Source organism: Pleurodeles waltl, chromosome 2_1 (genome assembly GCF_031143425.1).
Source record: "Pleurodeles waltl isolate 20211129_DDA chromosome 2_1, aPleWal1.hap1.20221129, whole genome shotgun sequence".
Taxonomy (NCBI): Eukaryota; Metazoa; Chordata; class Amphibia; order Caudata; family Salamandridae; genus Pleurodeles; species Pleurodeles waltl.
This window is the reverse complement of record NC_090438.1, coordinates 544,731,487-544,749,530: the sequence shown is the minus strand read 5'-3', so window position 1 is coordinate 544,749,530 and position 18,044 is coordinate 544,731,487. Positions and strand designations below refer to the sequence as shown.

At 43.2% G+C, this 18,044-nt stretch overlaps 1 protein-coding gene across 35 annotated transcripts in view; it reads left to right on the top strand.

The window, feature by feature from the left end:
* CLASP2 (cytoplasmic linker associated protein 2) overlaps nucleotides 1-18,044 on the top strand; it is a 1,425,897-nt gene that overhangs the window by 62,306 nt on the left and 1,345,547 nt on the right. For all 35 annotated transcript variants that reach the window (XM_069214594.1, XM_069214706.1, XM_069214671.1 and 32 more), the window contains exon 2: nucleotides 6,247-6,325. In XM_069214594.1, the coding sequence (XP_069070695.1) occupies nucleotides 6,247-6,325 (79 nt within the window). The remainder of the gene's footprint in view (nucleotides 1-6,246; nucleotides 6,326-18,044) is intronic.

Below are 18,044 nucleotides of genomic sequence, written 5' to 3'. Positions count from 1 at the left end.
ATATGTACACATGTTTGCAAAGTTTAAATATATGAGGGGATGTAGAATGGTAATTAATTAAATGCAAACATTTGTATAAGCTTGAAAGCAAGATTAGTTTGGTTTTCAAAATAAAATGTTAAAAAATGCAACTAGGAACAAACATTTTGCTGAAATATTGTGAAATTTTAGGTACCATTTTTTTGAGGCATCATTTACTAAAATGTCTTGATGCATGCTAATATTGTGCTGGTCACAGTAACAAATACTAGCAAAAACCAAAAATATATTTTGATTGCAAAAAGCACACATTGCCACAGTAGTTCTTAGCACTAAAAAAAAAAATAAAAAAAACTTTGTGTGCTGATGGGGTTCTTGAAAGAGCAGATCGCAGTCATTGTAGTGTAATTTAGCATAAATTTGCAGAGTGCCGAACATATCACCGTTGAGGGTATCTTGGCGCTGAGTAGGAGTGGGTTCTGCAAGTAGGATCAGTCAGTGAAGCCAGCCGATAGATAGATGGATAGAGACAGAGATAGAATTTTAATAAACAAAATGTTGTGGTTAACAACAGACTTAATTTCTTAAAGAAAGTCACAAAAGTGCACCCATAGTATATGTCTTTGCATTTATGCAGATTTGCGAATTTTATGAATTCAAAAGAATTTTCAGAAATAGACCAGGAAATCGTACTCCTAGAAAATATTTTTGAAATATACTTTAGCACAAGCAAATCTGCTGGTGTAGATTTGCTTATGTGAAAATCGATTGAGCGTTTACAAGTTCACTTTCCAAATAACCAATTTTTTCCCCCAACCTTGGAAAAAGCTTTACTTCTGACCCTTGTCAGGAGTGCATTTTCAACCTTTCTTAGTATGGAAAGTGATTAGAGAAGAGCTGGGGAAAAACCCTTAAAACATGCAAGTTAGTAAGTTTGCACAGACTAAAAAAAGGGCAGCCCATGCCTGGAACTATTGTTTACCACAAACTCCAACCCTAGTATGTAGATCTGCGGAAAGGTGTCAAAGCAAGGAAGCTGTTAGTGTTCAAGCCCTACTTTAGTATTAGCCTTGGGATAGAGAAGCTATTATCATAGCTCTTATATTGAATTTGCTGCCGTAATTTGTTGCCTTACCACATGGCAACAAAGAGAGAAGTGAATTCTTTTTACAAGACAAGTAGATATATAAAGTAACCTGTCCCTTTGAAAGTAGATATTTTATTAAGTTCCATATCCCTGATTATATGTTGTAAATGTTGTTCAGTGGTAATAATAGTTGATGTACAACATACACATGCAGAAAGTAGTCAGATGAGCTAAAGAAATATGCTTTGTATTATTGCCAATTTTGATTAATGCTTTGAGTCAGCAATTGCTGATTGGTTTAATCAATTCTGTAGAGAACGATTCCTATATATACATTTGTAAACCCAGTTTTCAGTTTGGTAATAGGGTCGCACTATAATGTATATATCAGTTTTAGCATACCTAACCAAGATTTGTACTGGGCACTGCACATCAGTTGAGGTGGAGAGGGAGTGAATGTCTACCAAGATCCATCACAACATCCTTCTGTCACCTATTTCTTTCTCATTCTTAGGTAAAACCTGTACTATCATTGATATTCTTGTGTTTTTGGGTTGGTGCTTATTTTGAATGCATCCTTAGCAGGCAGCACTTTACTTTACTTCTGATCTCCAGCTCTCAATTTCCAACCCCTAAGCTTGAGTGGCTTTGGGTTTATAGGGCTGGCATTACTTAAAGGGGCTTTCAGCCTGCCCTCTAAATCTATTTGTTTTATTGTGTCATTCATATATTTCTTCTGCCCCATAACAATATAGATCATGGGGCAGTAAGTCATTGGCTAACTCCTGTGTGACAACATTCTTCTTTTTCACAAGGAGCACATCAGCACTCAAAGTATTTGTCTTCCGTGCCAGAGACTACTATGACTGTGTGGTATTTGAGCTCAAAGTGTCTGCTTTTAGAGAAAGTTTTGTTTTTAACCTCTTTAGTGCAAGTATTGGCCACTATACACTCTTTCCCTAGGTTGTATGTCTGCTATTAGCCGGTAGGGGATTTAAAGGACCCTCTGGTGCTCCCATCAGAGGGTATCCTTTTTTCAGTTTCCATGAACAGCTTCTCCAGCAACTCAAGACCTCACTTGAGCAAGTACCCCAACAGATTTCTGACAAAATCTGGGGTATATTTTAGAAATTCTTATGTTCCTTCATACCTATTTTTTATTCTATTATGTTACCATATGAATTGATCTGTACTTGGTACACAGTTGTTAGACCTGTCGGCTCTTGGTGTGGTTTCCCCTGTCTTTTTGCTTCTGACCTCCTGTTTTTGATCCTGTGCTGAATTTAGTTTTTGCTGTCTTTAGGACTCCACAACTGCTGACCATTGCTAGAGTGTAAGTGCTCTCTGTCTAAATTGTAATGGTTTATCCATGTTGAGTATATTTGATTTACTAATAAGTCCCTAGTATAGTGCACCATGTGTGCCCAGGGCCTGTGAGTCAAATGCGACTTGTAGGCCTGCAGCACTGATTGTGCCACCCACATGTGTAGCCCTGTAAACATGTCTTCGACCTCCCACAGCGGTGTCTGTGTGGGCAGTTTAGTTTTAAACTGCCATTTCGACCTGACAAGTGCACACACTTGCCAGGCCTACCCTTTTACTACAGGTAAATCACCGCTAAAGTAGGCCCAGGACAGCCCCATGGGCAGAGTGCAGTGTATTTGAAAGGTAGGACATGTACTGATGTGTTTTACATGTCATGATAGTGAAATACTGTTAGATTTGGTTTTTCACGATTGTGTGGGCTATCTCTGCCATAGGGTAACATGGGGATTTCCTTGAAAAATCATTTACGTGTAATTTCCCATTGGGAGCAGATGGAAATATGGAGTTTGGAGTCTGTGAAACCACAATTTAAAAATACATCTTTTGGTGAAGTTGGTTTTTGAATTGTAGGCTTGAAAATGCCACTTAACCATTCTGTGCCTCTGTCCATCTGTGGAATACACGTCTGGGTCAGGATGACAGTTGGACTGTTTGTGAATTCACTGTAGACAGTCACACTAAGTTAGAGTGGTGAGAGGAGCGGACACTTGCACCTGAATAAGACTGCCTGTCCCAACACAAAGGAGTATCCAACCCCTTGGAGTGTGTCTGGGGCCAGGGCAGCAAAGGCAGTCTTGTGCACTAAAATGACGTCTCTTTGAAGTTTGCCTACTTCAGAGGCGGAAATGGGTGTAAGTACTGGACCACTGACACCTCAAAGTTAGATACTTTTGGACTGAGGACATTCTGCCAGGAAGATGAGCTGGATGCTGTAGGAGGGACTAACACTCTGCCTGTTGCCTTGTTGTGCTGGCCTACTGCGTCTATCCTGTGAATGAAAGGACTTTGCTTTCAGCATCCTGCTTTCCAAGGTTCTCCAAGGGCTTCAACTGAGCTTGCCTCCTGCTTAGAAGTCTCAGGGACCTCAAAGGCTTCATCTAACAGTGCCTTGACTCTTCTGCTCAGAGTCCTGACCTGCCAAGTGGTACCAACTCCAGTACCTGGACCCTTGGAAGTGAAATCTGGTGACCTGAAGGAAATAAATGTGTGCACAGAAACGCTGCAGTGAAAAAATTGATGCAGCGCCTGTCTAGCGTCTGGAGAATTGATGCAAAGCATGTCTTGCGGCTGCAGAATTGACACAGCACCTGTATCATGGCTGCAGAATCGGCATAGCGCCTGTTTCACTGCGGATCCATCAGCACAGCGCGTCTGGATTTTCCACGCATTTTCTCCAGGGTGTCAATTTCTCATTGACCCTGCAGCGCAGTAAAGAACCAAGGCTGCGTGTCTAGAAATCAATGCATTGCCTTTCCTGCAAGGAAAGAACTAACGCTTCACCTCCCCTGCGAGGAAAGAACTGACGCTTCACCTCCCCTGTGCAGTAAGGATCAGACATAAAGCTTTCCTTTTCGGTGTCCCACCTCCCCTGTGGCCTGCATCACCTTTGTTTTAGACGCATCCCAGCTATGTTGCGCTAAAAAGGTACAATAATTGATTCCTATGGATTAGATAAATTTAAACTTTTAAAAAAGTGAAATGTTTGCTTGTGTATGTTGGATTTTTGTCGTTTTGGCTATTTTTCTAAAAAGATGTGGAGTTCTTTTGTTGTGTTTTCACTGTGTTACAGTGTTACAGTGTTACTATGTTGCTGTGTGTTTGTGTGTGATTGTGTACAAATAATCTACACATTGCCTACAAATCTTAAATATCCATGAGACCAGAAGAGTCTAGTGCATGTAACTGTACATATTTGTTTAACTATTTACTATGCATATAGGCATACATCATCAGCAAGCACTGGGACAATATCGACGTTGAAAGTACAGATTCTATGGTGCCGCTGTGAGAGTCAGTCATCCATACGTTTCACCATCAGCTATAATCCCTAGTTTAAGGCAACCAGTTTAGTTCCTTAATTTGCAACAACAAAACCAGAAAAGAACTACCCCAACCTCCTTCCTGCCCTCTCCTCCCTCCCAGCACACCCAGGGACTTTGCTCTGTGGTAAGTAAGCATATACGCATCATGGCCATGAACTCCCACTCAACAGCTTCATTAATTCTCCTCCCTCTCTTTCTGCACACTTGTGTGTTGGCCAGCCCCTTACAGTACTTATAAACCTTGTCCTCGGAGTCAGAGACCAGTTCACCCACCCCAATCACATCGGTCTCATTAGCCATGCTTAGAAGCGTGTCCGCCCAGTCCCTGAGATCTTCCTCAACTTTATGGCTTGTTAGTATGTTCTTGAGATGGACCTTCTCCGCCAGTGCCAACTCCAGCATGCCCTGTCCCCATTTGTCTGTCTTATTCCCCATATTGGTCACCCATCCTATTGCTGCTCTTCGTTTTACCTGCAGGAGACCGAGCTTTTTGAATCTGTATGTCATCTCCCATTTTTTGGGTCTGGGGATTAGACCCAGCAGGCAGTGCATTACCGATCTCTGGACACGTATACAGCCACTTGTGTCATGTGCCCATTCACTGCTTCCCATTAGCTCGGCAGTGCCCTGCACTTCCAGGTCATATGGGTGAATGTTACACACATCTTGCGGCATCTAGTGCACTCTGATGTCCGATTATCATACATTTTGTGTAGCCTGTCGGGCATCATGTATGTCCTACGTAAGTAGTGGAAGTGGGTAAGTTTGAATTTGTGATTTCCTGCACCTATACCAGGCTGATACCCATTCTGCCTCATTCACAGGATTCTGCAGGTCTGTGTCCCACGTCTGTTGTGCTCTAAGTAGCAGCCCTGAGTGGTCCTCTGTTAGGGCATGGTACCTTTTGATGATTGTCGCCCCTGCCTCCCCCCACCCTCTCGAGCAGAATCTCTCCAGTGTTTGAGACACTGGTGCCATGTTTCTGAAGTCTGCCCATATCTCCCTTGTGGTGGACATAACTGTATATTGCTTTGTGAATCTACCGTCTCGACAAGAAGTTACAGAAGAAAGTGTCATAAATGGATGTTTTTCTTGCTCATTTTCCATATTTCTTTTATTTCACTTGTTAGTTTCTTTGGGAAAAACTTGAGAGATCTACAAAAATGATCCCTTGCTAAATTCTGTATTCTGTATTCTGTATACTTTTCAGAAATGTATATCTTTCCGAGATCACCCCTGGGTTTCACACCTGTTTCCACTACAAACTGGAAGTAATTCAATTAGAAATCTGAATTAAGAGACAACCTAATTGATACATCTTCAAGAATACCAGGAGGGCACCTCTGTATATTCATTTGATAGCTGTTAGCATCGTCCACAGTTTCCCTGTGTCATTCATAGAGAAGTTACCCAAAAGTTACCCCCAATTATGGGGAATCACAACGCTTCCATATGAGAAGACGCAAGACCCAAAGTTGTACCATTTGGTAACCAATCACTGCATGGTTGAATGGTAATGGGTAAAGGAATACTGAACACTTTAGTTGAAATAGAGTGCCAAAGAAATATACTAAGGAATTTGGTTACATTGTCAGGAAGTCTTTGACTGTTCATGCTAGCCCCACTTGGTAAATGTCAAATGTCAGTGGGCTTAGAGCAAAGCAATGCCTGCATAACACCAGAACCCTTTGATTATACAAAAGCCACAACTCGCATTGTCTCTGCTTGTTTTTTCTTTTCTATTTCACTGCTTGTGATTTGTTTTCTGTGTATGAGAGTTTTAACATATACTTTGCTCTATTCTCCATGCAGGTGACATTGCTCGGGTTGGACCTTCTAAATGCTCTCCTAGACAGACTGTCTGACCGCTTCAGGCCATATTTAGGAACGGGTAAGTCGATATGATAAGCTTTTCTGTTTTAAAATTTGACCAGTCGTATTGCTTCTACTACTGTAATTTGCCAGATTATCATATTGATCATACATAACTATAATTAGCATAGACATGACTTTGCAATTTTTAATAGCTCTCATCTTCACATGAACCTATGTTCATTGTAGTTTGTCTGAACAATGTTTAGATAATAAACAGTGAAAAGTGCATCAGCCAGCTTCTTCGCCACCCTTAAGTCTTTAGGAGTGATTCACCTTGTCCCAAAGAACACACATATGACCATCATTCATGCTTTAGTGACATCCAAATTAGACTATGCGAATAGTCTTTATTTGGGTCTGCCTGCTTATTTACAGCATCGCATGCATATGTTACAAAATGCGGTAGCGAGATTGATCCTGAAAAGTCCTGTCTCTGTCAGTAACATCCCTGCGTCATCTTCACAGGCTGCCTTTGGTAAGGCGAGCCCAATTTAGGGTGCTCGCCTTATCCCTTAAAGCCTTGCAGCTTAGAGGACCTGCATATCTAAGAAGGAGGATTAAAGCCTACTCCTGAGATCCAGAAGCCAAAGGCTACTTCAAATTCCTCGGGTGTGCAAAACAATGAGAGGCGGAAGATCATTTGCCTTCATTACTGCTGGTCTCTGCAATGCCCTTCCTACTAGCCTCAGGCTTGCTCCATCTGAAGCACGTTTCCTAAAAAACCTGAAAAGAATTCTATTCAACTCTGCAATTTAACTGTTTCTCGTTTGACCTAGCCACTGTTACTTCAATCCATATTGACTATCACAGCAGAAGTCTTTTAGTCTTTTATGTATCACACTTTGAGCCAGTACCAATTTTCCCATATCCACCAACCTCTTCTCCATCATAGATGTCACTGCATTCTCATCCCAAAATATTTGCGACAACTGATTAGGAAAACAAAGTGGTATCTGTGTACATTTCTTTAACTAGTACTTATTTGTTACATTATGCGTTATTTATTCACACTCCATGCTTTTTCCAAGGATACATGATTCCTAAGTTTAGGTTTTCATTGTGTCTATTAGCTGTTTTGTGATTGTATTTTGTTATATAGATTTGTAGAACGCAGCTAATCGCCCATGAGGTTATCCAGGTGCTTAATAGGGCAGACCTGAGTGGGGGCGAATAGATCATGCCTGTTTAGTCTGGAAGAGTCATGTTTTGAGGTTCCTTCGAATGCCAATGAGGGAGGGGGAGGTTGCGAGGTGTTGTGGGAGGTCATTCTAGGTCTTAGCTGTGAGGTATGAGAGGGAACTTCCTCCACATCTGGCCTTCTTTTTGCTCTCGAGATGTGCTCTTTCCTGGGATGCAGATCGAAGTTGTCTGCTGGGTTGGTAAAAATTGAGGCAGTGGTTGAGATCACCTGGACCGGTGTTATAGAGAGCTTTGTAGGCGAGGGTGAGTAGCTTGAACTTGCATCTTTCCTGGCCTGGGAGCCAGAAGAGAATGTTGAGGTGTGAAGAGATGTGGTTATTTCGCAGGATGTTTAGGATGAGTCTGGCAGCTACATTTTGGGTGGCTTTGAGTCTGTGTAGAACGTGGGCTGGGATTCCAAAGTAGAGGGCGTTTCTGTAGTCAAGTCTACATGTAATAATAGCCTGGGTGACTGTTCGTATGGTGTGAAGTGGGATCCACTTCAAAATACATTTGCAGGATTTGGAAGCATAACGAGGCAAGGATCTGCTCATGGAGAAGTTAGTGTCAGGATAATCCCAAGGTTCTTGGCATGGTCCGCAAGGGTGGGTAGGGGGGATAAGTTTGGAGAGCCACTAAGAGGCGTCCAAGGGAAGAGTAGTTGTTGCTGAAGATAAGGACTTCGCTTTCTTTCTGGAAGCTGTTATTTGTCATCCAAGCAACAATGTTGTGCATTCAGATGACAAAGTTTGCTTTGGCTGTGCTGGTTTACTGGGTAAGGAAAGAGGATGAGCTGTGCGTCATCAGCTTAGGGTTCTATGTTGATGCCATGGGCTCTAATAATGTCCACGAGGGGCATCATGTAGGTTTTGAAGTGTTGAGCTGAGCGACGATCCTTGAGGACTCTGCAGATGAGTTTCCTGGGGTCTAAGGTAGGGGGGCAGTCTAACACATTGAGTTCTGTCTGTGTGGAAGGAGAATATCCTCTTGAGGGCCAATCCCCAGATACCCAAGTGCTGAAGCTTTCTGATGGGTGAGTCGTGGGAGACAGTATCAAAAGCTATGGAGAGGTTGAGGAGGATGAATGCGGCCATTTCTCCTCAGTCAGATTTTTCTGATGTCATCTGTGGCTACAATAAGTACTGTTTCTGTGCTGTGGCTGGTGCGAAAATCAGATTGAGAACTGTGTAGTAGTTGATGGGGTTCTAGGTGGCATGCAAGTTAGGTACTGATGGCCTTCTCTGTGACTTTGGCTGTTAAAGGCAAGAGCGAGATGCGTCTGTACGTACTGAGGGTGTTAGGGGCCTTTGTTGGTGTCTTCAATAGGATCTGTGACTTATGCGTTTTCTCAGCACGACTGGAAAGTGGCAGTGGTTATGAAGGTGTTGATGATAGCAATGAGCATGGGGAGTTATGGTTCTACCAAGATTGTATATGAATTGGGGGGGCCTGGGTCTGAGAGGGCTCCTGAGTGAATGGTATTCATGATGATGGTGGTGGTGTCTTCATTGGAGAGGGGCTTCCAGTTGCTTAGCTGCTGTTTGGCAATGAGGAAGATGTCCTTCTGTGCATTCGTATCCGTATGCTGTCGGTTGATTGAGTTGTAGATCTTGGTAATCTTCTGTTCGAAGAAGTTTGAGAGGTCATTGTAGAGTGTTTGGGATCGGTTGATGTTTGTGTTGGCATCTGCGGGTTGGAGAACTCCTTGAAGACGGTGAAGAGTTCTTTGCCGTTGTTGGGGCTCGCTTCAAGTCTGAGAGTTAGAGTCTTTATCTTTGTGTCTCATTGTTGGTGGTGGTAGAGGTTGTGGGTGTATTTATATTTGTATTTGGATCTTGCAGTGGTGTTTTTGTTGAGTCTCCAATTTCTCTCAAGTTGTTTTAATGGCGCCTGGACTCCTTGAGGTCTTTCGTGTACCAGCTGGGTCGTTTGTTGTATTTGGAGGTCTTGTTTCTTATGGGAGCAGTGTGGTTGGCACCGTCTGTGAGCCACTTACTGAAAAGCTTCCTGTTGACATTGAGGTTCCTGGTGTGGTTGGTTGGGCATTCCTGTAGGGTATTTGTCTAGTTTTATTCATATATTTTGCCCCGGTGCCTTGATGGTGCTTTCGGTTGTTCACATGGAATTGCTTGGGAAGTGGATATCTTGAAATTTATGATATAGTGGTTGGAGCATGTGAGCAGCGTCGGTGGTGATCCTTTTGTTGGAGGAGAAAATAGGGTTAAGGGTGTGACCTGCTGTGTGGGTGAGTTAGAGGTTGCTGGGGCTGTCGAGGAGGGGCGTAGAGTTTGGGACTGTGGTGTCTTCCAGGTGGAAATTGAGATTCCCCAGGAGGATGTAGTTGGTTGATCTGATGGCGAGGGGAGCGATGAAGTCTGCAATGTGGTTGCAGAATTTCGCTTGGGGGTCTCAAGATAATGGTAGGCCAGGAATTCTTTCAGGGTAGCTTTGTAGTACGTTTGCATTGTGAAGTGGAAATGTTCCATGAGGCTGGTGAGTCTGTGGAGGTGGTGAAGTCAATCGTGTTTTTGTAGATGATCGCGAGTCCTGGTTCATGGGTGCATTCTTGGTGCATGATTTTGTAGGCGGGTGGCATGGCTGCGGCAATGTATGGGTTGGAGGCTGGGTTGAGCCTTGTTCCCGTCAGGAAGAGAAGGTCTGGTGTGCTGCTGTTGAGGAGGTCCAAGATTTCATTTGAATGTTTCTGAGGGGTCGGACATTGAGGATCATGGTGGACAGTTGATGTGTGGTGGTGGTGTCAGTGTCTGACATGTCGCAGGTGAAATCTCTGTGGGTGTAGAAGAGAGATCCTAATGTGGTGCCGGGAGATGTGCATCAGCAGCATGTTTGCTAGTGTGTGTTGAAGTCACGGAGGATGGTGGAGGAGTAATGGTGGCCTTCTTTGGCTCCAGTGGCAGCTTTGGTTGTGGTATTGCTTTGGATGGTTGTCGGTCCAGGGTTCCTGGTGCAGGTCATGTTCCAGGTGTGGACGGGCCCAGATGGGCTTGCCAGCGGCACACCTGATTAGTGGTTGCAGTGCGCCATGCACTAAGTAGGTTGTGGGGTGGTATGAAGAATAGTGAGTGTGAAAACCTGTGTGGAAAAACCTGTTTGTCATTTGCTCAAAAGGCTGCAACTGAATCAGGCTGGAACAATTAGGAACTGGAGGCCACAGGCAAGTGGCAAGCTAGGTGCCTACTAGTGTGGTCGCATTGCAGCCTGCATGAAATAGGCCCTGCAGTGCTTGGGGCTTCTGTTATTGGAAAGAATGGTGAGCAGGAAAACCCAGGCAGTGGCGGTGTCACTTGGTTGTTTTACTTGTTACAGTTCTCAACTTTAGGTCTTAACACTCAAGGTAATGTGGTGTTTCATAAGATCTAGTAAGACTGCTTTCAATTTGCTGTTTTCAGGAATTGCCTCATGATTTGGTTGACTTGTGAGTGTGACTTTCTGTACCACTCTGTCACATCATTGTAATTGGTTTAATGACAGGAGTGTGGAATTCTTATAGCCAAAGGCCGAGGACATATTGTTTGGGATCAAGGACAACAAGTTTTTATGTTTATTTTATCGTTGGGACAGTTAGGCCCAGGCCCAACCCCCTGCAGCACAAACCCTCTGGCTGTCAGTTTACAGGGAAGGGAATAATCTGAAGTTGAGATAATATCGTTCATTAATGCAAAGCCTTTATTGTTAAGGTGAGCGCTCTACAAAATGGTCTAAGGTCACACTGCACTGCCGACACAGGGTTGTGGAATTTAATAAAATATATACTTGTCCAGAGGACATGTTCCTTCATAAATCTACTTGTCCTGTAACAAAAAAAAAAATCTACTTGTCCCTTTGGTGCCATGTAGGGCGGCAACACATTATGGCAACAATCTCATAATGTAAGAGCTCTGATTATAGCCTCTCTGATTATGCCAGGGCTAATACTATAGTAGGTCTTCAATACTAGCAATTTCCTTAATTTGCCACCTTTCTGCAGATCTACATATTGGGGCTGGAGGTAGCATTAAGCAAAAGTTCCAACTTTGGAGTTCACTTTTGAGTCAGTGCAAACCTACCAGCTTGCATGTTTTTTATGGGTTTTCACAAGGTATTCCTAAATCTTTTTCCTTACTGGGAAAGGGTGGAAATTGACTCTTGACAAGGGAAGACGTAAAACGTCTTCCATGGCTGGGAAAAAAGTGGTTAAAGGGAAAGTGAATTTATAAACACTCAACATATATATTTTTGCATTGGCAATTCTACACATGCATATTTGCTCTTGCTAAAATGCAGTTCACAAACAATTTCTTGGAGTGTGACTCCATGGTCCTGCTACTGTAAATTCATGTGAATTCCTGAAATAGAAACATATGCACTAAAGCAAGGACATAAAGCATGGTTGTACTTTTGTGACTTTCTTTAACAATTGGGCCCCTAATTAGGTCTGGCGTTAAACAGTACCGTTTGTTTTCATTAAAATTAATTATTTCCCTCCATCATTCTATAGACTGGCTTCACTGTGAGTGGTAGCAATCTGCTCTTTCACAAGGAGCATAGTTTTGCTCTGTGCCATAAACTACTGAAGCAATGTGTGCTTTTTGAGATCAAAAAATATTTTTGCTTTTTGCAAATGTTTGTTACAATGCTGAGGGAATGGCACCTTCCACAACAATAAAGCTTTACAAAAGCTATGTCGAAATAAGACACTGACAAAACCGAAAGACTGACCACCAATGTCAGAACTATTGGCTTTGCCAGTGCTTGTTTATTTTCAGATTCCTTATAATCTTGTTGAAACTGGTTTCAATGATTTTCCATTATGAATATTTTTTTGGAAAGACTAGCCTGCATCAAAATATTTCACTGAACGATGCTTCAAAGAAAGGTACCGAAAATTTCACAATAATTTTGCAAAACATTTTTTTCCTAGTTGCCTTCAAAATAAAATGTTCACAAAAAATGCAAAGAATTGTCAATCTTGCTTTCAAGCTTCTGCAAATGCTTGCAGAAGCTTTCTGGGAGCATTTCATGTAGCCTCATATTTTTTTTTTTTTTTTTTTGTGATAAACAAACAAATTGGCAACTCACTACGCAACCAAGGCAGACACATTGGACTTCTTTTTAAAACAGAAGAAAACCATCAGCACCAACCCCTTTCCTAAAATACCCTTTAAGAATAAACCATCCCAATCTCTAAAGTCCTTCAAACGAATATCCCAGGATGAATTTATGGATTTGGTCAAAGCAAGCAGACCTTCTGGTTGCCCTTCTGACCCTTGCCCACCACAAATCTTCAAGAACATCCTGCTATCTACTTCTGCTGCCACACCTGTAAGAAGAATCATCAACAACTCTTTAACTTCAGGAACTTTTCCTGCAGACCTGAAAAAGGCATACATACGACCATTATTAAAGAAAACAAACCTAGACCCGCAAGACCCCAACAACTACAGACCAATCACAAATGGACCTTTCCTGGGCAAATTGATAGAAAGAGCAGCATTCGCCCAGATGTCACAATTCATTGAAGACAATTCTATACTTTCAGACTTCCAAACTGGATTCCGCCCAGGAAGAAGCACTGAATCGGCACTCATGGCAGTCCGGGACGATCTTAAAAACACAGTTGACCGAAATGGAGTTGCTGCACTACTTCTCTTGGACCTCTCAGCTGCCTTTGATACGGTTGACAATGACACCCTAACTGAAAACCTCCACGAAGCCTCCATACAAGGGATTGCTCTCGACTGGATTACTTCCTATCTTCAAAAAAGAGCAAATATCCTCCACTCGCCCCCCTTCTTGTCCGAACCCTACCTCACAAAAGCAGGGGTCCCCCAAGGGTCAATCATCTCACCTTTGCTTTTCAACATCTACATGATATCTTTACCAGAACTGATCAATGATTTCCATCTCACATGCTACAACTATGCAGATGACACACAAATACTACTTAAATTAGAAGGCCCCAAAAACATTGAAAACTCACAAATCTTCAGTTGCCTCAGAGCTGTTGATCAGTGGATGACCTGGAGCCATCTCAAACTAAATACCTCCAAAACAGAAATACCCATATGTGGTGACTGGAAAAATTATGACCCTCTGTGCGTCTGGCCTGACGATCTCGGACCACCTCCTCAATTATCCAAGGAAGTTAAAAACCTAGGAATCACCATGGATTCCAAGTTAACTATGAATGCCCAAGTAGACAAATTAGCACGCACAAGCTTCATCACCTTAAAGACTTTACGACGCATCTTCCCCCAACTTGGATTTCCACACAAGGTGCAAGCTACTATCTCGCTTGTACTATCCAAACTGGATTATGCCAATAGCCTCTACCATGGATCATCTCTATCTGTTATGAAAAAACTACAACGTATCCAGAATTCCGCAGCCAGGCTACTACTACATATAAAGCCGCAAGCCCACATCTCCCCTGCCTTGAGGGCACTACACTGGTTACCCGTTGCCAGAAGATGCACTTTCAAGCTGCTTTGTATCACCCACAAAGCTATACATGGAACAGGACCGCTTTTTATCAGACAGAAAATTATCAAATACATCCAACAAAGAACCCTCCGCTCAAGATTGGCACCCCGCCTTAGAACACCACCATACAAGAAAAATACTATAGGTGGTACATCCTTCTCCGTCCAAGCAGCCAAACGATGGAATTCATTACCCCCAACTATAAGAGCCACAGATCAATTTCTTGTCTTCAGAAAACTACTCAAGAGTTGGCTCTTTCCTTCATAACCACCTTTTTCAAACAACTATGAACTGCATATGCCTTTGTGGATAAATATTTTTTTTTCAGATTATATGTATATTTCTATTTATGTATAGTTTCTTTAGAAAATATGTATTGCTACTATGTGATAACAATAAAATACACACACACTCTTTAAACCTGTCTAAGTATTTTTTACCCGTGATTCTAATTATGTATTGTATGTGCATATGTGTGTGTATTTGTGTGTGTGTGTGTGTGTGTGTGTATGTGTATATATATATATATATATATATGTATATATATATATGTATGTGTATATGTTGTTTCTGTGCTTTGCATGTTCGTGGATCATTGCATGGCTCCTGGTTTTGGGTTGTTATACTAGATATCTATGAATTCCTGCTCTCATCTTATCACACTTATCTACTCATCACTCTTATGTCATGTCTCTATCAAACTATCCTCCATTCTCACTCTGACTCATCCCAAATCCCTCCTACCACTTTCATCTCCTAAATATCTCTGCCTAAGCTCTTACCTCCACATCTAACTCACCAAACCTCACTCTACCTCTGTGACCTCCCACACAACCCTACTAAATTCTCCTGCATTCATCTCACCCTGCTACTATGCTCTCCCTAATTCTTCCCCCTCCGCCCCCCTTTACTCATCCAAAGCCTTTGGGATGAGTAAATGAAGGATATACTCCCAATTAACACTTCTGGATTTCTTTCCTCCTCCACCCCTCCATTACTCCAGTCAATCTAACTAACAAACTCTCATATCCGCGGCTCAAATTAACTCATAATAATACTAAAACTGTACTCATTATTTAACGATACTAATCCATCACTAATTCTTGTTGGGTTCCGAAGTAGCGTGCTACTCATCGAAAAGCGCTTCGACGCCTCGTCAGGGGTAGTAAGCGCTATATAAATACGATTACAATACAATAAACAATTTTATTGAGTTTTCAATTTTAAAAGCGTTCATGGCACATTTAGTCTCCGAGGCTGATAGAACTTTGGAAAAAAAGAAGCGTAATGAAGTTCTCGCCTGTAGATCACATTTAGAAATCAATACAGTGACAATACTGAATTCAAAGCCCCAAGTGTATTTAAGGGATTTGCCCCACCATTTCCCCCACACTTTATCATGTTTACGAGGATTACGTCACTCCACATAAATCGGTTGTTCCTGACGTGTGCACCACGTGGCGCCACTGTGTAACGGTCAAAGAGATAGGCGATGTCCAACAAGATGCTGTCTCTTTTGACTGCCAACCAGGCGGTCCCCAGGAAAGTTTTCTGATCAACTGTGCGAGCGGTTCTTCCCTCACACACACACACACACACACACCATATCCTGCAATGCGCGCTTTTAATCAATTAATTTCAATTTCCTTCATCGGACATGCCTGAAGCCTAATGATCTTAACAAATTCTCTCCTTCGAGACCGGACAGCTGCCCAAGGTGTGGGAGGGACAGCGCAGGCTTTTTATATCTGGCAAGGTAATGCAGGTAAGTACAGATTTACTGGGTACAGGTTGTGAAAAGGATAATTAAAGCCGTGGATATCCCGTTTCAGGTAACCTCGGCGTGTTGCCTCCTGGGAAATGGCAGGCTCCCAAAGGACAAGAAAATGGCATACAAACTTTTGCAACTAGCATAGGTCCTTGCGAAACTCAGAGTGGCCATTAACTGGATGGGCACACAGGCACCACACTCAACAAAATGGTTGGGGGATGTGGGAGAGTGGTCCCTAGCGGAAAAAATGCACACCAGGCTAGCCAGGTGAGCCAAGAAGTTGGAGGAGGACCTGGGCACTTGGCGAAAGCTTATTGAGTGCCACTTCGACCCAGACATTTCAGAGAAGGGTTCCATCTCAGTGGACGATTCAGATCGTGAAGTGAACTAGAGATAAAAAGGGGCACTAGGCCCGTGCTGAAGAGGTGCATCACAGAGAGAGAGGGTGTATTTCCCTTTGCTCCGGCGGGAGTGGGGCACAGCAGCCTTACAAGTATATTATAGGTAATTTGTGGATTCAAAAGCATGTATACTGAAATGCTGTATGAAGCTGTGTGTTTGTTTTGCCAAAAAATGAACAATAAAGTTCTGAAAAAAAAACTGCGAGCAGCTCAATGGCCAAATCAAAAAAGATCGGGGACATCCCTGACGGGTACCCCGACAGATGAGGAACATGTTGGAGAGTGTCCCGTTGATGTGGACGCGGGCTTTTGGGTCTGTATAGAGGGTGGGGACCAGTCTGCAGAATTGGGGATCCACTCCTGCCCGCTGCAATACCAGATGCAAATATCTCCAGTCCACTGCGTCGAACGCCTTCTCAAAGTCGATAAACAGTACTAGGTCAGAAGGCAATCAATGATGGGTGGGCCAGGGCCACATGGAGACGACTAATACAATGTTGTGTTTGCTGATTTGGCATGAACCAACATAGGTCCAGGTGTCTTAAGGTCTGCAATACTTTATTCAGGCATGTAGCTAGAATTGTGGCATATATCTTAACTTCCCCATTGATGAGGGACATTGGCTGGTAAGCGGCACAGGATGAGGAAGGAGGGTGTGACTTAGGGATAGCTAAAATGGTGGCCGGATCCACTTAAGCTGGCAAGGTGCCCAGTCCATCAACCTCATTATATAAGGCTTAGAAGTCCGTAGGTCAGAGTGTCTCTGAATACCTTGTAATATTAGTCCGGAAAGCCATCCGGACCAGGGGTCTTCCCAGGAGCAATGGCAGAGATTGAAGAAGCCATCTTCGAGGCTGCAATTGGTTGGTCCAACATTTTAGTCTCTGACCAAGACAGTTGAGGATGGGGGTCATCGTCGAGGAATTGAGCAGAATATATAGGATCGATCATCGGGGAGGCTGTATAGAGTGATTGGTAGTTACGGGCAAAGGCCCCGGCCACCTCAGGCATTGTAGTCACTCTGGTACCTTCAGTGTCCATAACCTCCGGTATAATTCTGGACTGTTAGTTTTCCATTTTTGCCATCCCAGCCATACACACTGGCTGTTAAGGCATGCCAAAGGTATTTTGCTGCCTCCATGGATTGGAGGCATATTTCCCTCATTATGGAAGAGAGCTGAAGGGTTACGCCCTCAGTCGGGTGCATGGCTAAGCTGTTTTCGAGCCGAAGGGCTTGGACCTCCAAGCAGTTTACCTGCGACAATAGGGCCTCTTCTTGAGACTGAATGTAACCCTTGACCAGATCTCAAATTGCCGCCTTTCTGGCCGGCCACAGGGTGCCTGTCTTAGAGACAGAACCTTTGTTGGCGGCAAAGTATGCCTGGCGTTCCATCTGTAGAAACTGAACACAAGGTATATCCTGCAGATACCATGCATTGAGATGCCACATAGGGGAGTCCCATGCTACACGGGGGCCCACGTGAAGGAGAAGAGGAGCATGATCTGAGATGCTGCATTGCAGGATCTCAACGTGAATGACCTCTGTGCAGTCAAGGACAGGTATAAAGAGAAGTTAAATGCAAAATTGTTTGTGATTCTCTGCTGAGGTGTGTGCATGTATTGCCGACACCTCGGATGCCAGGTCCTCCATACATCACATAACCCTAAGGAAGTAAGCCAGTCTGAAAGATGGTGAGCTGTAATATGTCTGGAGGTGGACGGGGGGCCAGAAATGTCATACACTGTGTCGGAAACTGTGTTGCTTCACTAATGACCGAGCTGAAACACTCATGCACTGACAAAAATCTCTGGAATGAGCTTAGTCCAAAGAAGACTTTTATTATTTCACTACGCAAGGTTCCTAAAAGGAGATTAGCATGCTGAAAGCACACGTTTAAAAA